Genomic DNA, 23337 nt, shown 5'->3' on the forward strand with positions numbered 1-23337 from the left:
ATTATCATTTCGTTATTTCTATCATGGTTTTTTGTACTGCTTTTCATCTCTCCGTGGTTCTCCCAGTGTGTGTTTTTTCGCCACCTGGGGATGGGCAGCCCTAGGCCTAGGCCAGCTCAGCGGAGCCCTGGGCTCAGGAAGGAGAGGAGTGACTTGCTAGAAGCCACTAACATCACCTTTAACTGACTGCGTTTCAGTAGTCTGTTGAGAGAGGGGCAGGAAAGACATCAGAGCAGGATCCCCAACCTTTTTGAGCCTGTGGGCACTTTTGGAATTCTGACACAGGTTGGTGGCTTACTGACCCCCTTCGCCTCCGGGGGGGAGGGGGGACCTGGGGATCCCCTGGGATTACAGCTCATCTCTAGACTAGAGATCTGCTCCTCTGGCGAAAATGGATCCTTTGGAGGAGGGGTTCCATGAGGTCTCTGCCCTCGCCAAATCTTCAGGACATTCCCAACCTGGCTCTAGCAACTCCACCCCCCATCCCCTGCAGGAGGCCAAAGGGATCTGGCAGCCCTACTGGCCATATCCAAATGGCCACCGTGGGAGGCAGAGCCAGCCACAACCACAGAGGAAGCCCAAGGCCATGGGGGTGACTAAAGGAACAGATATTAAAAATAAACTGAGGAAAGAGGACTCAGAGACAGAATCCAACCAACGGTCAGCTGTCTACACAGCCAGTCAGATCTCCTGTTGGGCAATCGGAAGCAGGCGGGAGTTCACCTGGTCCCTCCCACTTTCTAAAACTACTTGCAGGCACCAGGAAAGGTGTGGGACACCCCCCCCCCCCGGCCTGACTTAGGCTAACCCATTTGTTACCGTTGGCTATCACCACCGTGACAGCTTTCTCACGCAGTGAAAAATGCACTGCATCTCCACTACATAAGAACATAAGAGAAGCCATGTTGGATCAGGCCAACGGCCCATCAAGTCCAACCCTCTGTGTCACACAGTGGCAAAAAATGTTATATACACACTTACACTGTGGCTAATAGCCACTGATGGACCTGTGCTCCATATTTTTATCTAAACCCCTCTTGAAGGTGGCTATACTTGTGGCCGCCACCACCTCCTGTGGCAGTGAATTCCACATGTTAATCACCCTTTGGGTGAAGAAGTACTTCCTTTTATCCGTTTTAACCTGTCTGCTCAGCAATTTCATCGAATGCCCACGAGTTCTTGTATTGTGAGAAAGGGAGGAAAAGTACTTCTTTCTCTACTTTCTCCACCTTTAGTCTGGTGTGAAACCCATTCACCACGCTTGTGAAGATGAACGTACACGATGCCCTTGGTCTATCAAGGTCAGTATTGTCTACTCAGGCTGGCAGCGGCTGTCCAGTAGAGAATCTTTCACATCTCCTTGTGACTGGGGGCACCGCGGATTGAGCCTGCTGGGACCTTCTGCAGGCAAAGCATACGCTCTGCCTCTGTACCTCTATCCCCTCCCTATTTAGCTAGAACAGGGGTGGCCAGACTGTGGCTCGGGAGCCACACGTGGCTCTTTCACGCGTATTGTGTGGCTCTTCAAGCTCCGACTGCCCCATTGGCTGGCTTGGAGAAGTCATTTTCTCTCTTTATATCACTTCTTGAAACCAAGCCAGCTGATGGCTTGGAGAATGCATTTAAAGTTAAAGTTGCTTTCTCTCCATCTCCCTCTGCCCCACCTATTTCCCTCCCTCCTTTCCTTCCTTTCTCAAACATCTGATGCTCATGTCTTGTGGCTCTCAAACATCTTATGTTCATGTCTTTCAGCTCTCAAACATCTGACATTTATTCTGTGTGGCTCTTACGTTAAGCAAGTTTGGACACCCCCTGAGCTAGAACATATTCCCCCAAACAAGGAATGCTCAGGATTCCTTAGCTCCAGTTGGGGTTGCCAGCCTCCAGGTGGGGCCTGGAGATCTCCCGCTTTTGCAACTGATCTCCGGCTGGCAGAGATGAGTTCCCCGGAGAAAAAGGGTTTGAAGGGTGAACTCTGGCATTTACCATGCGGAGGCCCCTTGCCTCCCCAAACACCACCCTCTCCTGGATCCACCCCCAAAGTCTCCAGGTATTTTCCAACACAGACCTGGCAACCCGATCCTCCCACGAGCCCTTGATACCTGGCCCCTGACAGCTAAAGAGGCCTGAAAGCGTTTTAAACCCTGTTGCATGTGCTTGCCTTTCAGATTTCAGAGCTAATTCCCTTCTGAAACACATGAGACCTTTGATGCCTGCTTTCCCTTGATGTGCGCTGGAAAGCCAGTGCCGTGTAAAGGACTCAAAGGCCGCCTTCTGCCTTGAAGCTCACTGGAAGCTCACTGGATGGCCTTGGGCAATTCTCTCTCTCTCTCTCTCTGCCTAACCTACTTCACAGGGTTGTTTTAAGGACAAAGTGGACGAAGGATGAACCATGTAGATTACCCAGACTCCTTGGAGGAAGGGTGAGATAGAAAAAAAAGAAATGCTTTTCCTAAGGAAAATGATTTCTGGACATGTGGCTTTGGTAGCCCCAAGAAGGGGGCTCTTTCGTCTGCGATTTGGCAGGATACTGAAGCAGGCAGAACCGATATTCTGCACCCTTGGTGCCCATAAAGAAGAAGGTGATGATGATTTTGGATTTATTCCCTGCCCTTCTCTCTGAATCAGAGACTCAGAGTGTCTTACCATCTCCTATATCTTCTCCCCCCCCCCCCCCACAACAGACACCCTGTGAGGTAGGTGGGGGCTGAGAGAGCTCTTACGGCAGCTGACCTTTCAAGGACAACTCTTGCAAGAGCTATGGTTGACCCAAGGCCATTCCAGCAGCTGCAAGTGGAGGAGGAGGGAATCAAACCCGGTTCTCCCAGATAAGAGTCTTTACACTTAACCACCGCACCAAACTGGCTACACCAAACTGAAGAGAATCCAGAGCTCTGTGTGTCCACTGACAGCTCTTGAAATCAAGCTTTTGTAACACTGCTGGTATCTTTTATCAATCCCCTTTTGCCCATGATGAGAATGCCAGCTCTCCAGTTACACAAATGTCCCTCAGCAGTGGTCATTTTGCAGGGGAAAAAGGTGCAGGAGCTCAGTAGCATCATACATTTGAATATACCATACCCCCTGATATCAGGAGGTGTGGCATATGCAAATGAGTTATGCTAACGAGAGAAGAGACAGAAAGACCATTGGCCTAATCCAACATGGCTTCTCTTATGTTCTTAAGTTATGATAATGAGATAATCAGAGAAAGAAAGAAAGAAGAAAGAAAGAAAGAAAGAAAGAAAGAAAGAAAGAAAGAAAGAAAGAAAGAAAGAAAGAAAGAAAGAAGAAAGAAAGAAAGAAGGAAGGAATAGAAAGGAAGTGGAAGGCACAGGAGAAACAGAGAAATAAACAAAGAAAACAAATAAAGAGGGAGGATAAAGAGGAAGGAAGGAAGGGAAGGAAGGAAGGAAGGAAGGAAGGAAGGAAGGAAGGAAGGAAGGAAGGAAGGAAGGAAGGAAGGAAGGAAGGAAGGAAGGAAGGAAGGAAGGAAGGACCCTCCCTGCAAGAGAAGCTGGCCTGGGATCTGTGGGCAGGTCTCTCCCCACTTCATGCAGACCCCGGCTGGAGGAGGAGGTGGAGGAGCTGCTGGAGGTTCAGGAGCGGTGCTTCGGTGTGCTCCTGCTCAATCTGAGCCCTGCTCATCAGGGGTGTGAATCACTCTTCAGACTTTCCAATCTTCACCTCCAATTACTCCTTATGACCTTATTACTCATTGTGTGTCTTTGATGCCTCACTGGAACTGAAACATCCGTGTCCCGTTGCACTTACGGGGCTAGCAAGATTTGGGGATATGGACTTTTGAGAGCCAAAGCTTCTTTTGTCAGGTATTTGATGAAAGGAGCTTTTGACTCTCGAAAGCTGTACTCCAGACCAACATGGCTTCCCTCTGAAGCAAAGCCAGACAAAGCAAGCTTCTCTTTCAGCTTCACGTAGGGGGCAGGTTTGGAGGCTAAAGGAATTAATTCACTTAATTTTAAATTTAGCTGATCTGGGAGTATTGATGGGCCTCATTACCTCCGTGTTGGGTTTTTTTAAGACTGCTCACGGTGCTGAGAACGCAGGCTGTGTGTTCCACTGCATCATCTCCTCCTTCGCTTTTATCTCCTTTGTGATGTTTAGAATTCTGCCTCTCAGTCTTTGCACAGCAGCTCAAACTTTCAAAGGCAAGGAAATGAACTTCAATGCTGCAGCAAGGCAGAGAGAGACCACCTTGCAAGAGTGTTGTTTTGTGTTGCTCCTTCTTCTAGCGTTTTGGAAGCGGCAGTTTCCCTGGGAGGGAAGGACTTGATCCCATTCTACAACCTCCTGAACGGTGGCAGAGAGGGCGAATTCTTCAGGGTAAGTTCAAGCTGCACCATGTCAGCCTATCAGATCAACCCACAAGAAGATACTGAACAGATTTTCCACTTCACAAAAGCTCGCTTGCCCAGCTTGCCCTGAGGAGAACTTTACTCATCAAAGCCAAGTAGTACTTTATAAGCCTGTACTGTGTTTGTCCAGGGGGTCGCAAAGAGTCGGACTCGACTGTGCGACTGAACAACAAAAGCTGCATTTGTTGGGATGTCAGAATATAAGAACGTAAGAAGAGCCCTGCTGGATCAGACCAATAATGGTCCATCTAGTCCAGCATCCTGTCTCACACAGTGAGCCACTAGTTCTTCTGGAGGGCCTGCAACAGGGCACAGAGGCTGAGGCCTTCATAAAAGCATCAGAAGAGCTCTGCTGGATCAGACGGTGAGGGCCCATCTAGTCCAGCAGCGGCCAGTCTCACACAGTGGCCAGCCAGTTCTTCCGGATGGCCAAGAACGGCATAGAGGCCAAGGCCTTCCCCAATGTTGCCTCCTGGTTCTGGGATTCAGAGGCTTAGTGCCAGGGTACAGTTATTACTTATTTTTTTAACAACAGTATTTATACCCTCCCTTTCCTTTGAGGCTCGAGATGGAGAGTGGTGAGGTGCTGCCCTTCTCAAGTCTTGTCCTGACTGTGCTGCCCTCCTCTCATTGCACAAAGTATTAAGACAAAGACAGAAAGAGAAGAGAAGAGTCAGCAACCACCTCTCACTTTGTCTGGAGTCAAGGCAGCCCCATAGCTGGGGGCCACTGCGGAAGGGCCCATGGGGGTGAGTGCAGAAAACTGGAGAGGCTGGAGGCCATGATCCCTCATGTGTGATTTAAAGAGTCTGCTGATCCGCTGATTGGTGAGCCCTTTAAATGGCATGGGAGGGGCAGTGGTGTGGTTTAAATAAGACAGGAGGGGGTGGCCATGGGAAGGAGGTGAGGGCCCCCCCAAACCTGTAAGGGGGCCAGGCCCCGTGGGCCCCTGGTTAGCTACGGGCCTGAGTCAAGGTCCCGCTGGGTCCTTTATGCTCCCCAGAATCCTGGAGCTGGATATGCATCCCAGCCAACTAAATCTGCACAATGGATTGTGTTGCATGTACATTTTACTATTTACACTCAGGCGATTTTTGCATCCAGGATTTAAAAACGACGGTGCAAACTGGATGTCAGTAGGGTTGCATGTCGCTTCTGAAGTGAAAGCAAAATCTGACTTGAGTCTCACTGAGAAAGGCAAAGAGATAAAATGCAAAGTGCTAAAGAAATGCCTATCAACTGTCCAATGCAGGGGTCCCTGACATGATGCCTGTGAGTGCCCTGGCATCTGCCAACACCTTTTCTGGCACCCACCAAGAGTTTCTAGCAAGGCTTTTTTTTTTTTTTTAGCAGGAATGCAGTTCCGGCTGGCTTGGTGTCAGGGGGTGTGGCCAAACAATGGTGATGTCAGGGGTGTGTGGCCTAATATGCAAATGAGTTCCTGCCGTGGCAAATATGCAAATGAGTTCCTGCCGGGCTTTTTCTACCCAAAAAGCCCTGGTTTTTAGAAAGTGAGTGGGGCCGGGTAGGACTTTTTTCCAAGCAGGGTTCTGATTGACTATTGAAGAGTTGATTGGCCATGTAAATTTTTTTTTTTTTAAACGTTGCTTTGGGCAGCAGCTGCCACCACATCTCAAGGATCTGCACTGTGTGGCTGAAGCTACGCCGGGGCAATCATTTTGTGGCTGGCTCTGCCTCTTGCGGCCAGGGCCGGATTAAACCCCGTGGAGGCCCCTAGGCAGTCACAATCTCAGGGGGGCCCCTTGCAAATTATCTCAGAGCACCCCACCACGCCGCCCACAGCCCCCTCTGCAGCCTGCAGGCACCTTTGACAAAGCTGCGGGGAAGAGGCAGCTTGGTGACGACACCAGCAGCAGCTTCTCCACCAGGCAAGTTGGGCAAAGAGTGGCTCATTACTGGCTGGGAGGGCTGCAAGCAGGGAGAAAATTGGGGGGGGGGGGGAGAGCCAGCCTGGGGCCCCTAGGCCAGTGCCTAAGAAGTAAAGGTAAAGGTAGTCTGCTGTGCAAGCACCAGTCGTTCACAACGTTTTCACGGCAGACTTTGTACGGGGTGGTTTGCCATTGCCTTCCCCAGTCATCTACGCTTTCCCCCCAGTGCCTATGTGACCTGTTAATCCAGCCCTGCCTGTGGCAGCCATTTTGTGGCAGCCATCTCGTTGCTGCGCCCACCATGCCATATTAGAATTCCAAATGCGCTTGCAGGCTCAAAAAGGTTGGGGACCCCTGGTTCAATATATCTACTAATCCAATTTGCCACATCAAAAGGTTTGCATTCTACACCTGGAACGTCTGTTTTGTATTCTATTCCCTTCCAGGAATTGGAGGACTATTTTTACTATGCACAGCTGCGTCATCAAGGCATCGACACCATGGAGCCACGAGAGGTGTCGACACACATCCCCTTGGAGCAGATTCCTTTTGTCATGCGAGCGATGGGATTCTACCCGTCGGAGGAACAGGTCAGAGTTTAGAAAAGCACCAGTGGCACGAATCCATCCAGAGCTCACGCCTTTTGATCTTGCTTACACTGAGACGGATGCGGAGTAGCCACACTGATGGAAGTCTGGAAAAAGAAAGGAGTCCCGTAAAAAAAAAAAAACCTAACAGGTTTATTGTAGTATGAGCCTTTGCAGAGTCCATTTGCTTAGATGCATAAAATGTATCCTCAGCTGCCCTGCCCATACCCACACACATAAAATGTGTTAGATTGAGGGGAAAATGAGGGAAAGCTGTGGTCAGACAGCAACTGGTGTATTCGTCAAACAAATCTGGTTTGTTTTTATGCTTTCACACTCCCTTCCCCTTCTCTCTCTCTCCCTCTCCATGCCAGTTCACAAAGAACTCCAGGGTCAAAACTAATTGCCACTTTAACAAATTACAGTTTTCCTTACCTGTGAAGTAAAGCTTCTCGGCCAGGGAACAAGCCTTTCTCATCATGAAGAAGTCAAAATGTGTGATTAACAACCAAAGGGTGATTAACATGTGGAATTCACTGCCACAGGAGGTGGTGGCTGCCCCAAGCATGGCCACCTTCAAGAGGGGTTTAGATAAAAATATGGAGCAGAGGACCATCAGTGGCTATTAGCCACAGTGTGTGTGTGTATATATATATAAATTTTTTTTGGCCACTGTGTGACACAGAGTGTTGGACTGGATGGGCCATTGGCCTGATCCAACATGGCTTCTCTTCTGTTCTTATGTGACACAGAGTGTTGGACTGGATGGGCCACTGGCCTGATCCAACATGGCTTCTCTTATGTTCTTATGTGACACAGAGTGTTGGACTGGATGGGCCACTGGCCTGATCCAACATGGCTTCTCTTACGTTCGTATGTGACACAGAGTATTGGACTGGATGGGCCACTGGCCTGATCCAACAGGGCTTCTCTTATGTTCTTATGTGACACAGAGTGTTGGACTGGATGGGCCACTGGCCTGATCCAACATGGCTTCTCTTATGTTCTTATGTTTGCGATGGCCGAATGCAAGCTATGAAATGCAAAAGGTGCAGAGCGTGATGTTTCCGTTTACACTAGAACAGTGCCTGTTCACGACAGCAGTAACTGCTAATGGCACAATTTTTCTAGTTCTTTTGCTAAACTGATAGTAGGTGAGGAAATCCTGGTTTCAGTTAAGAATATAAATACAAGCAAACTTCTCTCCTTGTGCCAGCATTTGGAAATGCACAATTTGCTGGTTTTGGTTCATAATTTGGAAAGGAGCTGAAGCAAAAAAGGCAGAAAAACTGGGCCAAGAACATAAGAGAAGCCTTGTTGGATCAGGCCAGTGGCCCCTCCAGTCCAACACTCTGCGTCACATAAGAACATAAGAGAAGCCCTGTTGGATCAGGCCAGTGGCCCCTCCAGTCCAACACTCTGCGTCACATAAGAACATAAGAGAAGCCCTGTTGGATCAGGCCAGTGGCCCCTCCAGTCCAACACTCTGCGTCACATAAGAACATAAGAGAAGCCCTGTTGGATCAGGCCAGTGGCCCCTCCAGTCCAACACTCTGCGTCACATAAGAACATAAGAGAAGCCCTGTTGGATCAGGCCAGTGGCCCCTCCAGTCCAACACTCTGTGTTACACAGTGTCAAAAAAAACCCAGGTGCCATCAGGAGGTCTATCAGTGGGGCGAGGACACTAAAAGTCTTCCCACTGTGCCCCCCAAACACCAAGAATACAGAGCATCAGACACAGAGTTCTATCAATACTGTGGCTAATAGCCACTGATGGACCTCTGCTCCAGATGTTGATCCGAACCCCTGTTGAAGATATCTTCTATGCATATAGCTGCCACCACCCCCTGTTAATCACCCTTTGGGTGAAGAAGTGCTTCCTTTTATCCGTTCTAACTCAACGGCTCAGCAAATTCATTGAGTGCCCACGAATTCTTTCTTGTATTGTGGGAAAGGGAGAAAAGTCCTTTTCTCTACCTTCTCTATCCCACGCATAATCTTGTCAACCTCTATCCTGTCACCCCTCAGTCGACGTTTCTCCAGGCTAAAGAGCCCCAAGCACCTTAACCTTTCTTCCCAGGGAAAGTGTTCCAACCCTTGAATCATTCTATATAGACAATAGTTTATAGTCAAGAGCATCAAGAGAGTCCCTGAATTCTGCTAAGCGGGGACTAGTGTTGCCAAGCCCTCCTGGCCACCAGCGGGGGTGGGTGGATGGGAGGGTGGGGATGCCAGAGCAAGGCTGGGAAATTCCTGGGAATTTGGGGGAGGATCCTGGAGAGGACAGGGACCTCAGTGGGGCACAATGCCATAGAGTCCACCCTCCAAAGCATCCATTTTTGCTATATGAACTGATATCTGTAGTCTGAAAATGAGCTGTAATTCCAGGGGACCCTGGGTCCCTCCTGGAGGCTGGCATTCCTACCCGGGACAGCCTTGCATGGCCGGCATTGAACACTCAAGGGCAGACAGGGATGACAGAAGCAGCGAGAGGGAAAGGCAGGTGCACACTGGAAAGGAGGAGGCTGAAGCTGGTGTAGTGGTTAAGGGTGCGGACTCTTATCTGGGAGAACTGGGGTTGATTCCCCACTCCTCCACTTGCAGCTGCTGGTATGGCCTTGGGTCAGCCAGAGCTCTCTTATCAGGGAGAACTGGGTTTCATTCCCCACTCCTCCACCTGCAGCTGCTGGAATGGTCTTGGGTCAATCATGGCTCTCTTACCTAGGAGAACCAGGTTTGATTCCCCACTCCTCCACTTGCAGCTGCTGGAATGGTCTTGGGTCAGCCAGAGCTCTCTTATCTGGGAGAACCGGGTTTGATTCCCCACTCCTCCACTTGCAACTGCTGGAAGGGCCTTGGGTCAGCCAGAGCTCTCTTATCTGGGAGAACCGGGTTTGATTCCCCACTCCTCCACTTGCAGCTGCTGGAATGACCTTGGGTCAGCCAGAGCTCTCTTATCTGGGAGAACCGGGTTTGATTCCCCACTCCTCCACTTGCAACTGCTGGAAGGGCCTTGGGTCAGCCAGAGCTCTCTTATCTGGGAGAACCGGGTTTGATTCCCCACTCCTCCACTTGCACCTGCTGGAATGGCCTTGGGTCAGCCAGAGCTCTCTTATCTGGGAGAACCGGGTTTGATTCCCCACTCCTCCACTTGCAGCTGCTGGAAGGGCCTTGGGTCAGCCAGAGCTCTTGCAAGAGTTGTCCTTGAAAGGGCAGCTGCTGTAAGAGCTCTCTCAGCCCCACCCACCTCACAGGGTGTCTGTTGTGGGGGGAGGAGAAGGTAAAGGAGATTGTGTCCGCTCTGAGACTCTGAGATTCAGAGTGAAGGGCAGGATATAAATCCAATATCATCATCATCATCATCATCAATCTTCTTCCTCCTCCTCCCAGTTCCTTGTTCGCAAGGCTCCACACTCTCTTCTTCCTCTGCTCTTTTCAGGAGCAGGAAGAGAGTTCAGGGCCTAGAAAGGAGCAGCAGTTGCCCTTGCACTTTGGAGTCATGGAGATTTACTGCAAGAACACAGCTAAATCTACCCCTTCCTTCTACTAAGGGGTGTATGTGTGTGTGAGAGAGAATGAGTGGAGAAAAAGAGAGGCTAGAGATGAGGTGCTGGTTGGCGTGAAGAACACCAGCTGCTCTTCAAGGTTGACTGAACATATAGCCCAGTTCCCTGCTCAGTCTTGTGTAGTAGGGCAGATTCATGGCCTAGTTTCCTCCACTGAGCAAAGATGTGCAACCCAAGGGGAGCCGGGCTGGCATGGCTGCACTTGAAGGAAACAGCCGGAGAGGTGAGAAGAGGACTGAGGAGGGAGATCTGCCACCTCTCCGTCTCCTTTCTTTGCCACCCAAGTCGGGGGAAGTGGAGATCTTGAGCAGGAGGAAAGAAACCAGATAGGACTGGGTGGGTTTGCATCTGGAGCCTAAATACGCTAAACCAGTGCAAGATGACAGCCACACAGGTTACGTCAGCCTAATAGTGCTTGACGTCCTTTTGGCTTCATTCGCTGTGCTTATGACAGCGCGACTTTATTTCTTCAGATTGAAAACATGCTCAACGAAGTCAAGTTCGGCGAATACCTCGAGACGGGGAAGCAAGTGACCGAGATCAACTTGGGGGACTTCATCAAGCTCTACATCAACCACCGGCCGGCCTTCGGGCTGTCCCTCAAAGAAATTGAGGCCGCCTTCCGCCTGCTGGGCTACCAGAACGAGCAGGAAGAGGCAAGCCTGAACCGGGACGACCTGCTGCTCTTGCTCCAGCACAAAGGTGGGCCAGGCGAGCCCTGAGAACGGTTGGGGAGGGGGGTGCGGGATGAGCGAGCAGCCTCAGCCTCTCTCCCTCTTCCTCCACACAGGGGAGCATTTCACCGAAGAAGAGCTGGCCGAGTGCCTCACCACGCTGCTGGGCATGAACCCCGAGGGAGGGAGCGCGGAGGGGGGGCCCTATGATGCCTCAGGTACTTTGGTAGCATTTTGCAAAGAAGAATTGTAGAATCACGGAGTCGGAAGGGGCCATATAGGCCATCCGGTCCAACCCCCTGCTCAGCCCAGGAGCAGCCTAGAGCACCCCTGACAAGTGGTGCCAGTTTGGTGTGGTGGTGAAGTGTGCGGACTCTTATCTGGGAGAACCGGGTTTGATTCCCCACTCCTCCCCTTGCACCTGCTGGAATGGCCTTGGGTCAGCCAGAGCTCTGGCAGAGGATGTCCTTGAAAGGGCAGCTGCTGTGAGAGCTCTCTCAGCCCCACCCACCTCACAGGCAGTGTTCCCTCTAAGCCGAGTTAGTGTGATCTAGCTCACAGATTTTTAGCCTCCAGCTCACACATTTTTGTCCTAGCTCAGTAAAAATGGCCCTAGAGCACAATAATTTATGCAGTAGCTCATAACTTTAATGCCAGTAGCTCACAAAGTAGAGTTTTTGCTCACAAGACTCTGCAGCTTAGAGGGAACATTGCTCAGAGGGTGTCTGTTGTGGGGGAGGAAGATAAAGGAGATTGTGAGCCGCTCTAAGACTCTGAGATTCAGAGTGGAGGGTGGGATATAAATCCAATATTTTCATCTTCTTCAAGTGTTCATCTGGTCTCTGCTTAAAGACTACCAGTGAAGGGGAGCTCACCACCTTCCTAGGGAGCTGGGTCCGCTGTTGGACAACTCTTGCTGTAAAAAAAGTTGTTCCTAATATCCAGCCAGTACCTTTCCGTCCTTAATTTAAAACCAGTATTGTGAGTCCTTTCCTCTGCTGCCAATAGGAACAGCTCCCTGCCGTCCTCCTCTAAGTGACAGCCCTTCAAGGACTTCAAGAGAGCCATCCTTGCCCCCCTCCACCTCCTCTTCTCCAGACTGAACATTCCCATGTCCCTCAGCCTTTCCTCTTAGAGAGCCAGTTTGGTGTAGTGGTTAATTTTGTGGACTCTTATCGGGGAGAACTGGGTTTGATTCCCCACTCCTCCACTTAAAACTGCTGGAATGGCCTTGGGTCAGCCATAGCTCTCACAAGAGTTGTCCTTAAAAGGGCAGCTGCTGTGACAGCCCTCTCAGCCCCACCCACCTCACAGGGTGTCTGTTGTGTGGGGGAAGGAGATAAAGGAGATTGTGAGCCACTCTGATTCAGAGACAAGAGCAGGGTATAAATCTGTTGTCATCATCGTCGCCTTCTTCTTCCTTGGTCTCCAGGGGAAAAAGAGGGAACCAGCTTGTAGGTTCACTCCAGGGGTCCCCCACGTTTTTGGAGCCTGTAGGCACCTTCGGAATTCTGGCACACACAATGGCGGCCATAAAATGGCTGCTGCAGGAGGCGGAGCCAGCTTCAAGGTTGTTGCCCTGCTTTACCTTCAGTCACGCTGTGAAGTTCCTTGTGCTCTGGGGGCAGTTGCTGTCAAAGGAATGCTTTTAGAAATCTGCCAATCAAATATCCAGCAACCAATCAGAAGCCTTGCTGGGCGGAAGCCCCACCTGGTCCCAGACTCCAGTTTGTTCTTCGCAGACTTAGCATGCAAGACCAGATCATAAAGGAACTTGAAGTGATTCCCCCCCCCCTCTTCTTTCCTTCAAATCCCACCTCAAATCTCTCCTTTATTGTGGTACGCACCATAGTCCCCATACAGAAACTAGGCCTAAGCTTGGAAAGTGCAACTGGAATGCACATAGATTCTTCCTCTCTTTTTCCGCATCGTCAGCCAGCCAGTGTGGTGTAATGGTTAAGAGCGGCAGACTCTAATCAGGAGAATCAGATTCAGTTCTGCACTCCTCCACATGAAGCCAGCTGGGTGACCTTGGGTCAGCCACAGCTCTCTCAGCCCCTTAACTTAGTGGTGCATAACACTAAAAGGAGGCAGTACTTCAGACAGCCAGATACTCTTCAAATCTCCTGGCTATACCACACACAATGACAGACGATAATAATAATAATAATTATCCTAACTGTCATCTTCTCATCCTCTCCTTCTCTCTTAGCTGCTCTCCTGCTTTGTTGGGTTTTAAACTGTAAGTTCCCTAGGACAGGGACCTGTTGTGGGGTTCAGGGGGCTCCGTTGCTTTGCTCTCTCTGAAAAATGTAATGGCATCGTAAAGCTTGTAGAAGCTTTGAGTGAAACAGGGCATCATGTACAACCCTGTTGCGTTTCATACGTGCCTTGCTGCACTGGATTACTTCACCTCACAATTGTGAAAGGAAGACTGGAGCTTCGGACTCCCTTTAAGAATCGACCTTTGCCACAGCCTGGACCTTTCCTTTTGGAGAACTCAGCATTAATTTGCCATTTGTGAGACTTTGTAGTGTGGGTCTGGTCAGCGTTCTTTTTCTGTCAGTGTGTTTAATTTCACTGAATGTTTTTGAGTTCTGTTCTATATTTATAACGCACTGATAAGTTTTGTATTATTACTGAGGCTGGTTTTTTGTGGAGGTATATTTACCTTTCTTTCTCAAGTCCGTATAGTCAAAGCGATGGTATTCCCAGTGGTAATGTATGGCTGTGAGAGCTGGACCATAAGGAAGGCCGAGCGCAGAAGAATAGATGCTTTCAAGCTGTGGTGCTGGAGAAGAATCTTGAGAGTCCCTTGGACTGCAAGAAGATCCAATCAGTCAGTCCTAAGGGAAATCAACCCAGGCTGTTCCCTGGAAGGTCAGATGCTGAAGATGAAGCTCCAGTACTTTGGCCATCAAATCAGAAGGGAGCACTCACTGGAGAAGACCCTGATGCTGGGAAAGACAAAAGGCAAAAGAAGAAGGGGACGGCAAAAGATGAGATGGCTGGACAGTATTACTGATGCAACTAATACAAATTTGAGCAGACTTTGGAGGATGGTGGAAGACAGGAGGGCCTGAAGTAACTCGGTCCATGGGGTCGCAAAGAGTCAGACTCGACTGTGCGGCTGAACAACAACAACAAATATTTACCTTTCTCCTCTGCCCCACCTGGAAATTGGCAAGCCAAATGCCAATTGACTGCTTCATTGTATTCCTACCTCACAACTGGCTTTTTGCCCAAGCATGGTATCACATAGGCTTTTTTTTGAGCAGGAACGCAGTGCCGGCTGGCTTGGCATCAGGGTGTGTGGCCTAATATGCAAATGAGTTCCTGCTGGGCTTTTTCTACAAAAAAAAGCCCTGTCCAAATATCATCCAAATACCCTGTGTAGCTTCTGAGATCTGACGAGATCAGGCTAGTTGGGATCATCCAGGTCAGAGCCACTCCTGGAAAACATTGAAACAAAAATGAACACATTCAGGTCTTTATACCAAATCAGCTGCCCGGTCCCTCTATTGTATCACCGGGTCAGGAAAACATCTTTCCCTGTTGTGTGAGATCACTGAACTGCAGATGTCAGAAACTGAACCTGGGACTTTTTGCAGGCAAAGCAGGCTCTCTGCCACCCGAGCCAACCCCTCTTCTGAAGGGGTCAAGAACACCCACCCAGATCACTATTTTGCCATTGGATTCTAACTTTATGCCACTTTGCATTCTTAACCATTGCCCACCAGCTATATGTAGCATTGCTCACCCGGGCTTTTTCTGAGCAGAAACGGACAGGAACACAGTTCCGGCTAGGTTGGCATCAAGGGGTGTGGCCTAATATGCAAATGAGTTCCTGCTGGGCTTTTCCCTACAAAAAAAGCTGCGCTGCTCACTGTACGCCATTTCATTGTCTGATGAAGTAGGTATGCATACCAAAGCTTACATTTTGAATAACACTTTGTTGGTCTTAAAGGTTTGTTCTAAAGGAAGTATACTTAGCTGTGTAGACATTCCATTCCACACCCCGCTGTTTCCAAACTGTACAAAAATTTAAAATAAATTTCTGTGGGCTTTTCTCCTCCCTTCCGCTCCAGGTGCAGAGGCGTTTATTGAGGAAGAAATTCCAGAAGAAATCACAGCAACGCATTTTGTGGAAGAAATTCTGGGCTTAGGTGTTCCTGAACCAGCAATAACAGCGATGGAAAAGACAACGGAAAACAGGAGCAGTGACCTGACAGCCAAGTCTTGATGGCCCCTGACTTATCTCATTCTTTGTTTTGTATTCTCTGTAATGACCTATTTCCTCTGAAGCACCTTCAGAAATTATATTGTCTTATTAAAGATGATGTTCAAGCCGTAATAAGCTCTTAATGGAAGTTCAAGAAAGGATTCCTGGATTGGTCCAACCCAAGAACCCCTAAGGTCTGTTTCAGGCTGCGTTGTGTATCTTTGCTGGTGAAGTCTGAGGGCAGTTGACACAGGATACAGAATACATTCAGACATTTGACCCTATTTGGCAACTTGATTCTGGATAAGGGCTTCGGTTCTTGTTCAGACCAGCGGGGATGTTTCTGGTCTGCAACGCCACAAACTGCAGTTCTGAGAAGGAACATGGTTCCCTAAAGCAGTGGTCCCCAACTTTTTTGGCACCAGGGACTGGTTTTGTGGATGGCAATTTTTCCACTGACTGCGGGGTGAACATATGAACATATGAAGCTGCCTTATACTGAATCAGATCCTCAGTCCATCAAAGTCAGTATTGTCTTCTCAGACTGGCAGCGGCTCTCCAGGGTCTCAAGCGGAGGTTTTTCACACCTATTTGCCTGGACCCTTTTTTGGAGATGCCGGGGATTGAACCTGGGACCTTCTGCTTCCCAAGCAGATGCTCTACCACTGAGCCACCGTCCCTCCCCAAGGGTGGGTTGGTTTCGGGATGATACAATTGTGCACTTTATTTGGTGTGGTGGTTAAGTACACAGACTCTTATCTGGGAGAACCAAGTTTGATTCCCCACTCCTTCACTTGCAGCTGCCGGAATGGCCTTGGATCAGCAATAGCTCTCACAGAGCTGTCCTTGAAAGGGCAGCTTCTGGGAGAGCTCTCTCAGCCCCACCTACCTCACAGGGTGTCTGTTATGGGGAAGAAGATAAAGGAGATTGTGAGCCGCTCTGAGATTCGGAGTGGAGGGCAGGATATAAACCCAATGTCGTTGTCTTATTATTATTACGACATCGTAATATATAATGAAATAATTAAACAACTGACAGCCCGGTTGCTAACAGGCCTTGGACGGGTACGGGTTCACAGCCCGGGGTTGGGGACCCCTGCCCTAAAGGAAAGGGCTGGAATGGGCATTTGAGGTTGGGGGACTTGCTGAAGTGTATTTGAAGACACCACGAGAGATCTGCCTTTCTCCAGAGCTTGTAAGAGCACAAGATGGATGACAAAAATACTGTAAAAAATATAAAGCGACTGGATGATCACTGATATAAAATGCGATAAAAGTCCATTAAAAACCAATCTAAAAACGCGTTATGCTTTACTGGTATATATTCCCCCTCTGCCCTCACTCAGGTTGTGCCCCAAACTCTCTGGAATAACTCCAGGTGGCAGTTTTAAGACCAACGAAGTTTTATTCTGGGGCACCTAGAATAAAATCTCATTTGTCTTAAAGGTGCCATGAGACTCAAACTTTGTTCTAGAATAACCCCAGAAAGTCAGGAGAATGGATTAACCTCCCCCGCCCCTCACACACACCCCTTTTCTTGTTCCACAAGCAGAGGACACTTCCTGAAAAGCCCAAGCCTGGAAACTTATATTTATTTTGGTTGTCTATGGCTTGCCTTTCTTGCTGAGACTCAAGATGCATTGCATAGTATAAGTCAAGTACAGTCAATAGATGGGACATGCAACAAACAGTGCAATCAGGTTAGGACTTCAGACATCTGAAAACAAACAGATCTAAAACTGAGCTGTAACAAACTTGAAACCAAGCATAACCATCTAAACATGATACAGTAAATGGTGAAAAAACAGGGCTGCTATTGCATAAATTAGTTTGCTCTGGGGCCATTTTTCCTGAGCTAAGACAAAAATGTGTGAGCCAGAAGCTAAAAAACTGTGAGCTAACTCACACTAACTCAGCTTAGAGGGAGCACTGGTTACAACCAGTGCTGCCTCTAAGAAGAGAAAAGCTTGGATTTATACCCCGCTCTTCACTACTCAAAGGAGTCTCAGAGCGGTTTACAATCTCCTTTCCTTTCTCCTCCTCACAACAGACAGCCTGTGAGGTAGGTGGGGCTGAGAGACCTTTCCAAGAACTGCTCTTGAGCTTCCCGCCCCCCCTGCCTCCCCCATGGCTGGGTCCCTGTGCCTTTAACAACTGCAGATCTAGAAATCCTACAGGGGAGCTTATTATGTCACTGCATTTCCATGCTGGGAAAAACATCAGTTGTCAAATATACACACAGACATACCTGAAGTTGCCTTCTTGGTCTATCAAGGTCAGAACTGTCTGTTCACACCGGCAGCAGCTCCTCTTGTTGAGGGTGAAAGAGGAGAGCACAAAAGTAGGCTTGAAACTCAACATTAAAAAAAACAAGATAATGGCATCCGGCCCCATCACTCCTTGGCAAATAGACGGGGAAGACATGGAAGTAGTGACAGACTTCACATTTCTGGGGTCCAAGATCACTGCAGATGGCGACTGTAGCCATGAAATTAAAAGACGTTTGCTCCTTGGGAGGACAGCTATGGCGAACCTGGGCAGTATAATAAAAAGTAGAGACATCACCCTGCCGACAAAAGTCCGTATAGTCAAAGCTATGGTATTCCCAGTAGTAAGGTATGGCTGTGAGAATTGGACCATAACGAAGGCTGAGCACAGAATAGATGCTTTTGAGCTGTGGTGCTGGAGAAGAATCTTGAGAGTCCCTGGGACTGCAAGATCACATCAGTCGGTCCTAAGGGAAATCAACCCTGACTGTTCCCTGGAAGGTCAGATGCTGAAGCTGAAGCTCAAATACTTCGGCCACCCAATGAGAAGGGAGCACTCCCTGGAGAAGCCCCTGATGCTGGGGAAGACAGAAGGCAAAAGAAGAAGGGGACGGCAAAAGAGGAGATGGCTGGACAGCGTTACTGATGCAACAAACACGAATTGGAGCAGACTTCGGAGGATGGTGGAAGACAGGAGGGCCTGGCGTGACTTGGTCCATGGGGTCGCAAAGAGTCGGACTCGACCGTGCGACTGAACAACAAAAAAAGCCCCACTTGCTGTGATGCTTGGATTCTGTCCATCCTCAGCTACAGGGCGGTCTGAGATTTCTGCAAATGGATAGCTCTGAGTTGGGAGATAGCTGGATATTTTGGGGGTGGAGATGGGGGAAGGTGGGGTTTGGAGAGGAGAGGAGGGACCTCACAGTGGGATATAATGCCACAGAGTCCTCCTTCCAAAGCAGCCCTTTTCTCCTGGGAAATGGATCTTGGTTGTCTGGAGTGGAGATCAGTTGTAATCCCAGGAGCTCTCCAGTCCTCACCTGGAGACTGGCAACCTTGATACAACCTGCTCGGAAGCATGCTGTTTCCTGAAGGTGTAACGTGAAACTTTGATTTTATTCTGATTTCTAAAAGTTAAAAAAAATTTAAGAAGTACGCTGTTTCCGTTTCTGTTGGTTCCCACAAGAAGACTTGAGATTAGCCCTGATCTGAACAGCCCAGGCAAGCCTGATCTCATCAGACGCTAAGCTGGGATCGACTCTGGCACAAGTATTTGGATGGGAGACCTCAAGAGAATACCAGGGGTGGCAGAGGCAGGCTTTATTCAGCCACCACTCCGAAGGGGTCACTCACATAGGGGCACACGTATGTTCAAAATTTAAGATTTGAGGACACTTATAGGGGGTTGCCAACTTTTAAACCTGTCCCTCTAGCTGTTCCTTTTATATCAGTTTAAAACGCGGGGCCTTTCTGCTCCCTTGCCAGGAAAATATTGACCCACTCCTTTCTCCATATTTTAACTCTATTAAAGGGACATTTTCTCCTCCAGGCCCGTTGGCAACCACAAAACGTCCCTGGAGAGCCAGCGTAGTGTGGTGGTTAAAGTGTTGAAGCAGCTAGCATCAGGGAAATGTCGCTCTGCACCCGTTTGTGCCATCCCGGAAGGCTGCAGGGTGACTTTGGGCCAGTCTCAGCTAGGGTTGCCAATCCCCAGGTGGGGGCAGGGGATCCCCCGGTTTGGAGGCCCTCCCCCCGCTTCAGGGTCGTCAGAAAGCGGAGGGAGGGGAGGGAACTCTGTTATTCCCTATAGAGATTTATTCCCATAGAAAATCATGGAGAATTGATCCACGGGTATCTGGGGCTCTGGGGGGCCCCCCTTTTTTTCGGGGTAGAGGCACCAAATTTTCAGTATAGCATCTAGTGCCTCTCCAGGAAATACCCCCCAAGTTTCAAAAAGATTGGACCAGGGGGTCCAATTCTATGAGCCCCAAAAGAAGGTGCCCCATCCTTCATTATTTCCTATGGAAGGAAGGAAGGAATTGAAAAGGTGTGCCGTCCCTTTAAATGTGATGGCCAGAACTCCCTTTGGCGTTCCATTATGCTTGTCACAGCCTTGATCTTGGCTCCACCCCTAATGTCTCCTGGCTCCACCCCCAAAGTATCCTGGCTCCACCCCCAAAGTTCCCAGCTATTTCTTGAATTGGACTTGGCAACCCTAGTCTCAGCCCAAACTACCTCACAGGGTTGTCGTGAGGCTCACAGGAGCCTCCACGGGGGGGGGGGGTGAAAGGCGGGACGCCCCTAAAGTGAATGTCTTGTGACTAGAAACCTTGTGAGGAAAACTTAGCAATTCAAGAAACGTTCGCCTTGAAGAACCCAAACACAACTTCTGCCTCAAGCGCTGCGCGCGCAGCGTCGCACCTCCAACCCGGCTCCTTTCCCTTCCCACCCCCCCTCACAGCGACCCTCAGCGCAGAAATGGCGCGGGGAGGCCCCGCCCACTCCCAAGCCCCGCCTCTTTCCTCTCGCTTCTCATCCACGGGAAGGCCGGAGGGAGAAGAGAACGAGCGAGCGAGCGCGAGGCGGGGAGGTGCGCGTGCGCAAGGGGGCGCATGCGCAGTGCGCGGGCCTGGCGGGGGCTACCAGTCCAGTGCCAGCCAGCGGCTCCCTCCTTCCTCGCTCCTTCCTTCCCCGGCGGGCGGGCTGAGGCGACGCGCCAGGCTTCATTGTGCGCGCGGGGGCGCCGCGAGGCCGGACCTGCCTCCTCAGCTTCTCCCTCCCCTGCCGGCCGGGCCGAGCCGAGCCGCTCTCTCCCCTCAGCAGCAGCAGCGCCAGCCGGCCAGCCGCCCCCGCCTCCCTCCCTCCCTCCCTCCCCTCAGCCGCAGCAGCAGCAGCATGTCGGGCCGGTCGGTGCGGGCCGAGACCCGCAGCCGCGCCAAGGATGATATCAAGCGGGTGATGGCCGCCATCGAGAAAGTGCGCAAATGGTGAGGCGGAGGGGGAGGGGCAGCCCCCCTAGAGTGCGCGCGCACCCCCACCCCTGGGCGGGACCCCCCCGGAGAGGAGGAGAGGGCGCCCCCATCCGAGGAGCCCCCCCGCCCTGGCTGGGACCCCTCCCCCGCACTAGCCCCCCCTCCGCCAGGCCTTGGTGCCTGCCCCTTCTGGGGTCCCCCCCGCCCCCAGCAAAGTATTGGGCATCTCCTTTCTCCTGGCAGCTCCTCTTGCATGGGGTCTCCCTCCCCCCCCCCCCGTTCCTTGTAGATCCCACTTGGCAGTTTTCTTTCTCTCCCCCCCCCCCAATGCTGTTTTTGAGGGGCTTCTTTGTCTCCTCATTCCCCATACTAGGCAGCCCTCCCCCTTTCTGGCATGGACCCCCTCTCCCCCCCCTTCCATATTAGGACCCCCTCCACCAGTCCTTAGTTCTTGCCCCTTCTTGGGTTCCTCCTCCCCCCCCCCCAGCAAAGTATTGGAGCATCTCCTTTCTCCTGGTAGTTCCTCTTGTATGGGGGCTCCCTCTCCCCCGTCCCCCATTCCTTATAGATCCCACTTGGCAGTTTTCTTTCTCTCCTCCCCCCCCCCCCCCCATGGGTGTTTTTGAGGGGCTTCTTTGTCTCCTCATTCCTCATACTAGGCAGCCCTCCTTTGGAGGTCTCTCCCTTCCTGGCATGGACCCCCTCTCCCCCCTTCCATATTAGGACCCCCTCCACCAGTCCTTAGTTCTTGCCCCTTCTTGGGTTCCTCCCCCCCCCCCAGCAAAGTATTGGAGCATCTCCTTTCTCCTGGTAGTTCCTCTTGTATGGATCCTCCCCCCCCCCTTGTAGATCCCCCTTGATAGATCCAAGTGGACAGCCGCGTTGGTCTGAAGCAGTAGAACAAAGTAGGAGTCCAGTTGCACCTTTTTTGGTCTTAAAGGTGCAACTGGATTCCTACTTTATTCCCCTTGATAGTTTTCTTTCTCCTCTGCCCCCCCTCCCCAAAAATGCTTTTTTTGAGGGGCTTCTTTGTCTCCCCAATCCTTGTTGTCTTCCTTCTTCTCCCAGTTCCTTTGGTCCTCTGCCTGCCCGTGTCTCTTTGCCCTCTTCCCAGTTAGAGAGTCCCCTTCCTGCTTGCTGGCTGCATATTCTGGCATCCTTGTTAAATTTCCCTCCAAGGTGTCAGTTCTCCTTGCTTCTTCTCTCCAGCCCCCACCCCCTGTTTGCTAAGCACCACCTTGGTTTCTTGTTTCACATGTGTCCATCTCAGCAGCCTTTGTTACACAGGCCTCTTCTCACCCAGGGAACCGAGGCCATGGCTTTCTTCTTTCACAGTCCTCTCAAACTCATGTACTTGTTGTAGACTTGTATTGGTTTCTTATGTCCATATAGCCAGACTGCCTCATCTTGCCAACTGACCACTCCACATTCTGGCCTCTCTCTGCTCCTTGAGATCCAGGACAGGACTCAAGATCTTCTGAGTGGTGGCCCCTCCAGTACCTCTGCTCTCAGTCATTCTTCCCCACCACTTCACCCAGATGGCACACAGCTTGCGTGTTAGCATAGTATCTTGCAGCCCCTTCACAATATCTCTTTGTTGAGCTCCCTCATTTTCTTGGACTCATTTTGTACTGCACTATCCTATAACCTTTTGTTGCTGCTTTTCTTCTTGCTTTTCTCCTTTCTTCTGAACACACTTCTGTTTAGCTCTCCTGCCCTTGCTAGGAGTATGGTGTACTTTAGGGTTCCTCCGTCTCCTTGAATTTGTTCCCACTCATTCAGAATGACTGATTAGGTGTGGAACAAAGCAGGAGTCAAATAGTACCTTTAAGCACTGGGGGAAATGTATCTTGGTAAGTGTGGAGGGAAGTTGATGGGGTATAGATCTGTGAATAGGGGTTGGGGGGGGTGTCAATGTTTTTCTTTCACATCCTAGGAGAAAATATTTGGAAAATTTTGCTTGAAATCAGGTGCAGTTTTTAGAAGTATGTGTGTACTCGTTTTTAATTGGCTCCATTAAACCAGATGGGCTTCCTTTAAAGATTCTTTACTGCAAAATCAGATCCATGCTAGCTGTATTGTTTAATTATGTTGGTTTAAATTCTGTGGAGCTTGAAAGGATGTAATTGCTACTTGAATTTGTTTGAAATCATATAATTAAAGGTTGTAACCTTGGCAAAATCATCCCCTTTTGTTAAATCTTTTACAACATTTTGGTACTTTGCATTTTTGTGGGCTTTTTTGTCTAGTGTTTATTGTGAAAATCAGTGTGGCATAGTTAACAATGCAGCAAAATGGTTATTGAGGCACAATAGACAATCAATATGAAGTTTGGTATTTTTGGAACAGTTGACATGGCGTGAATCTAATCCTAGACTGCCTTATTTTGTTTAAACAATTTGATTGTCTCACAGTTTTAACCTAAATTTTCCCAGAGAGCTGAAAATCTCAGGTTTTATCTTAATTTATAGAATTTCAAGGCTTTATATTGGATGAAACAAAGGATCTGGTTCTCATGCAGCAAATGTTTTTAGATGTTTTGTAAGTAAGCAGAATACACACACACACACACAAACTCTCTTTTGTATCCCTTTCCCTTCCTTGGAGTGGGTGACTTTAAAGCTGTGAGATTTGCCAACAAACCAGTTAACCTGCATTGAACAAAGGACCCAAATGTCTGTTCTGATGCAGAAAGGTTTTTTAAAATAGAAATCCTCCATTGTGTTGAAAAACCCAGACACTGACAGCATTGTGGTTCAAAGTTCCTAGGGATAATGCTCCTA

General features: G+C 49.7%; 2 protein-coding genes across 2 annotated transcripts in view; both read left to right on the forward strand.

The window, feature by feature from the left end:
* Positions 1 to 15360, forward strand: part of CFAP251 (cilia and flagella associated protein 251) — a 69729-nt gene extending 54369 nt beyond the window's left edge. The window contains exons 16-20 of the mRNA XM_060249357.1: positions 4254 to 4344; positions 6712 to 6855; positions 10893 to 11121; positions 11210 to 11311; positions 15182 to 15360. Coding sequence (XP_060105340.1) covers positions 4254 to 4344; positions 6712 to 6855; positions 10893 to 11121; positions 11210 to 11311; positions 15182 to 15336 — 721 coding nt within the window. The 3' untranslated portion in view covers positions 15337 to 15360. The remainder of the gene's footprint in view (positions 1 to 4253; positions 4345 to 6711; positions 6856 to 10892; positions 11122 to 11209; positions 11312 to 15181) is intronic.
* A 5075-nt stretch (positions 15361 to 20435) lies between these two features.
* BCL7A (BAF chromatin remodeling complex subunit BCL7A) overlaps positions 20436 to 23337 on the forward strand; it is a 41789-nt gene continuing 38887 nt past the window's right edge. The window contains exon 1 of the mRNA XM_060249439.1: positions 20436 to 20569. Coding sequence (XP_060105422.1) covers positions 20478 to 20569 — 92 coding nt within the window. The 5' untranslated portion in view covers positions 20436 to 20477. The remainder of the gene's footprint in view (positions 20570 to 23337) is intronic.

This window comes from Heteronotia binoei, chromosome 11 (genome assembly GCF_032191835.1).
Source record: "Heteronotia binoei isolate CCM8104 ecotype False Entrance Well chromosome 11, APGP_CSIRO_Hbin_v1, whole genome shotgun sequence".
Taxonomy (NCBI): domain Eukaryota; kingdom Metazoa; phylum Chordata; class Lepidosauria; order Squamata; family Gekkonidae; genus Heteronotia; species Heteronotia binoei.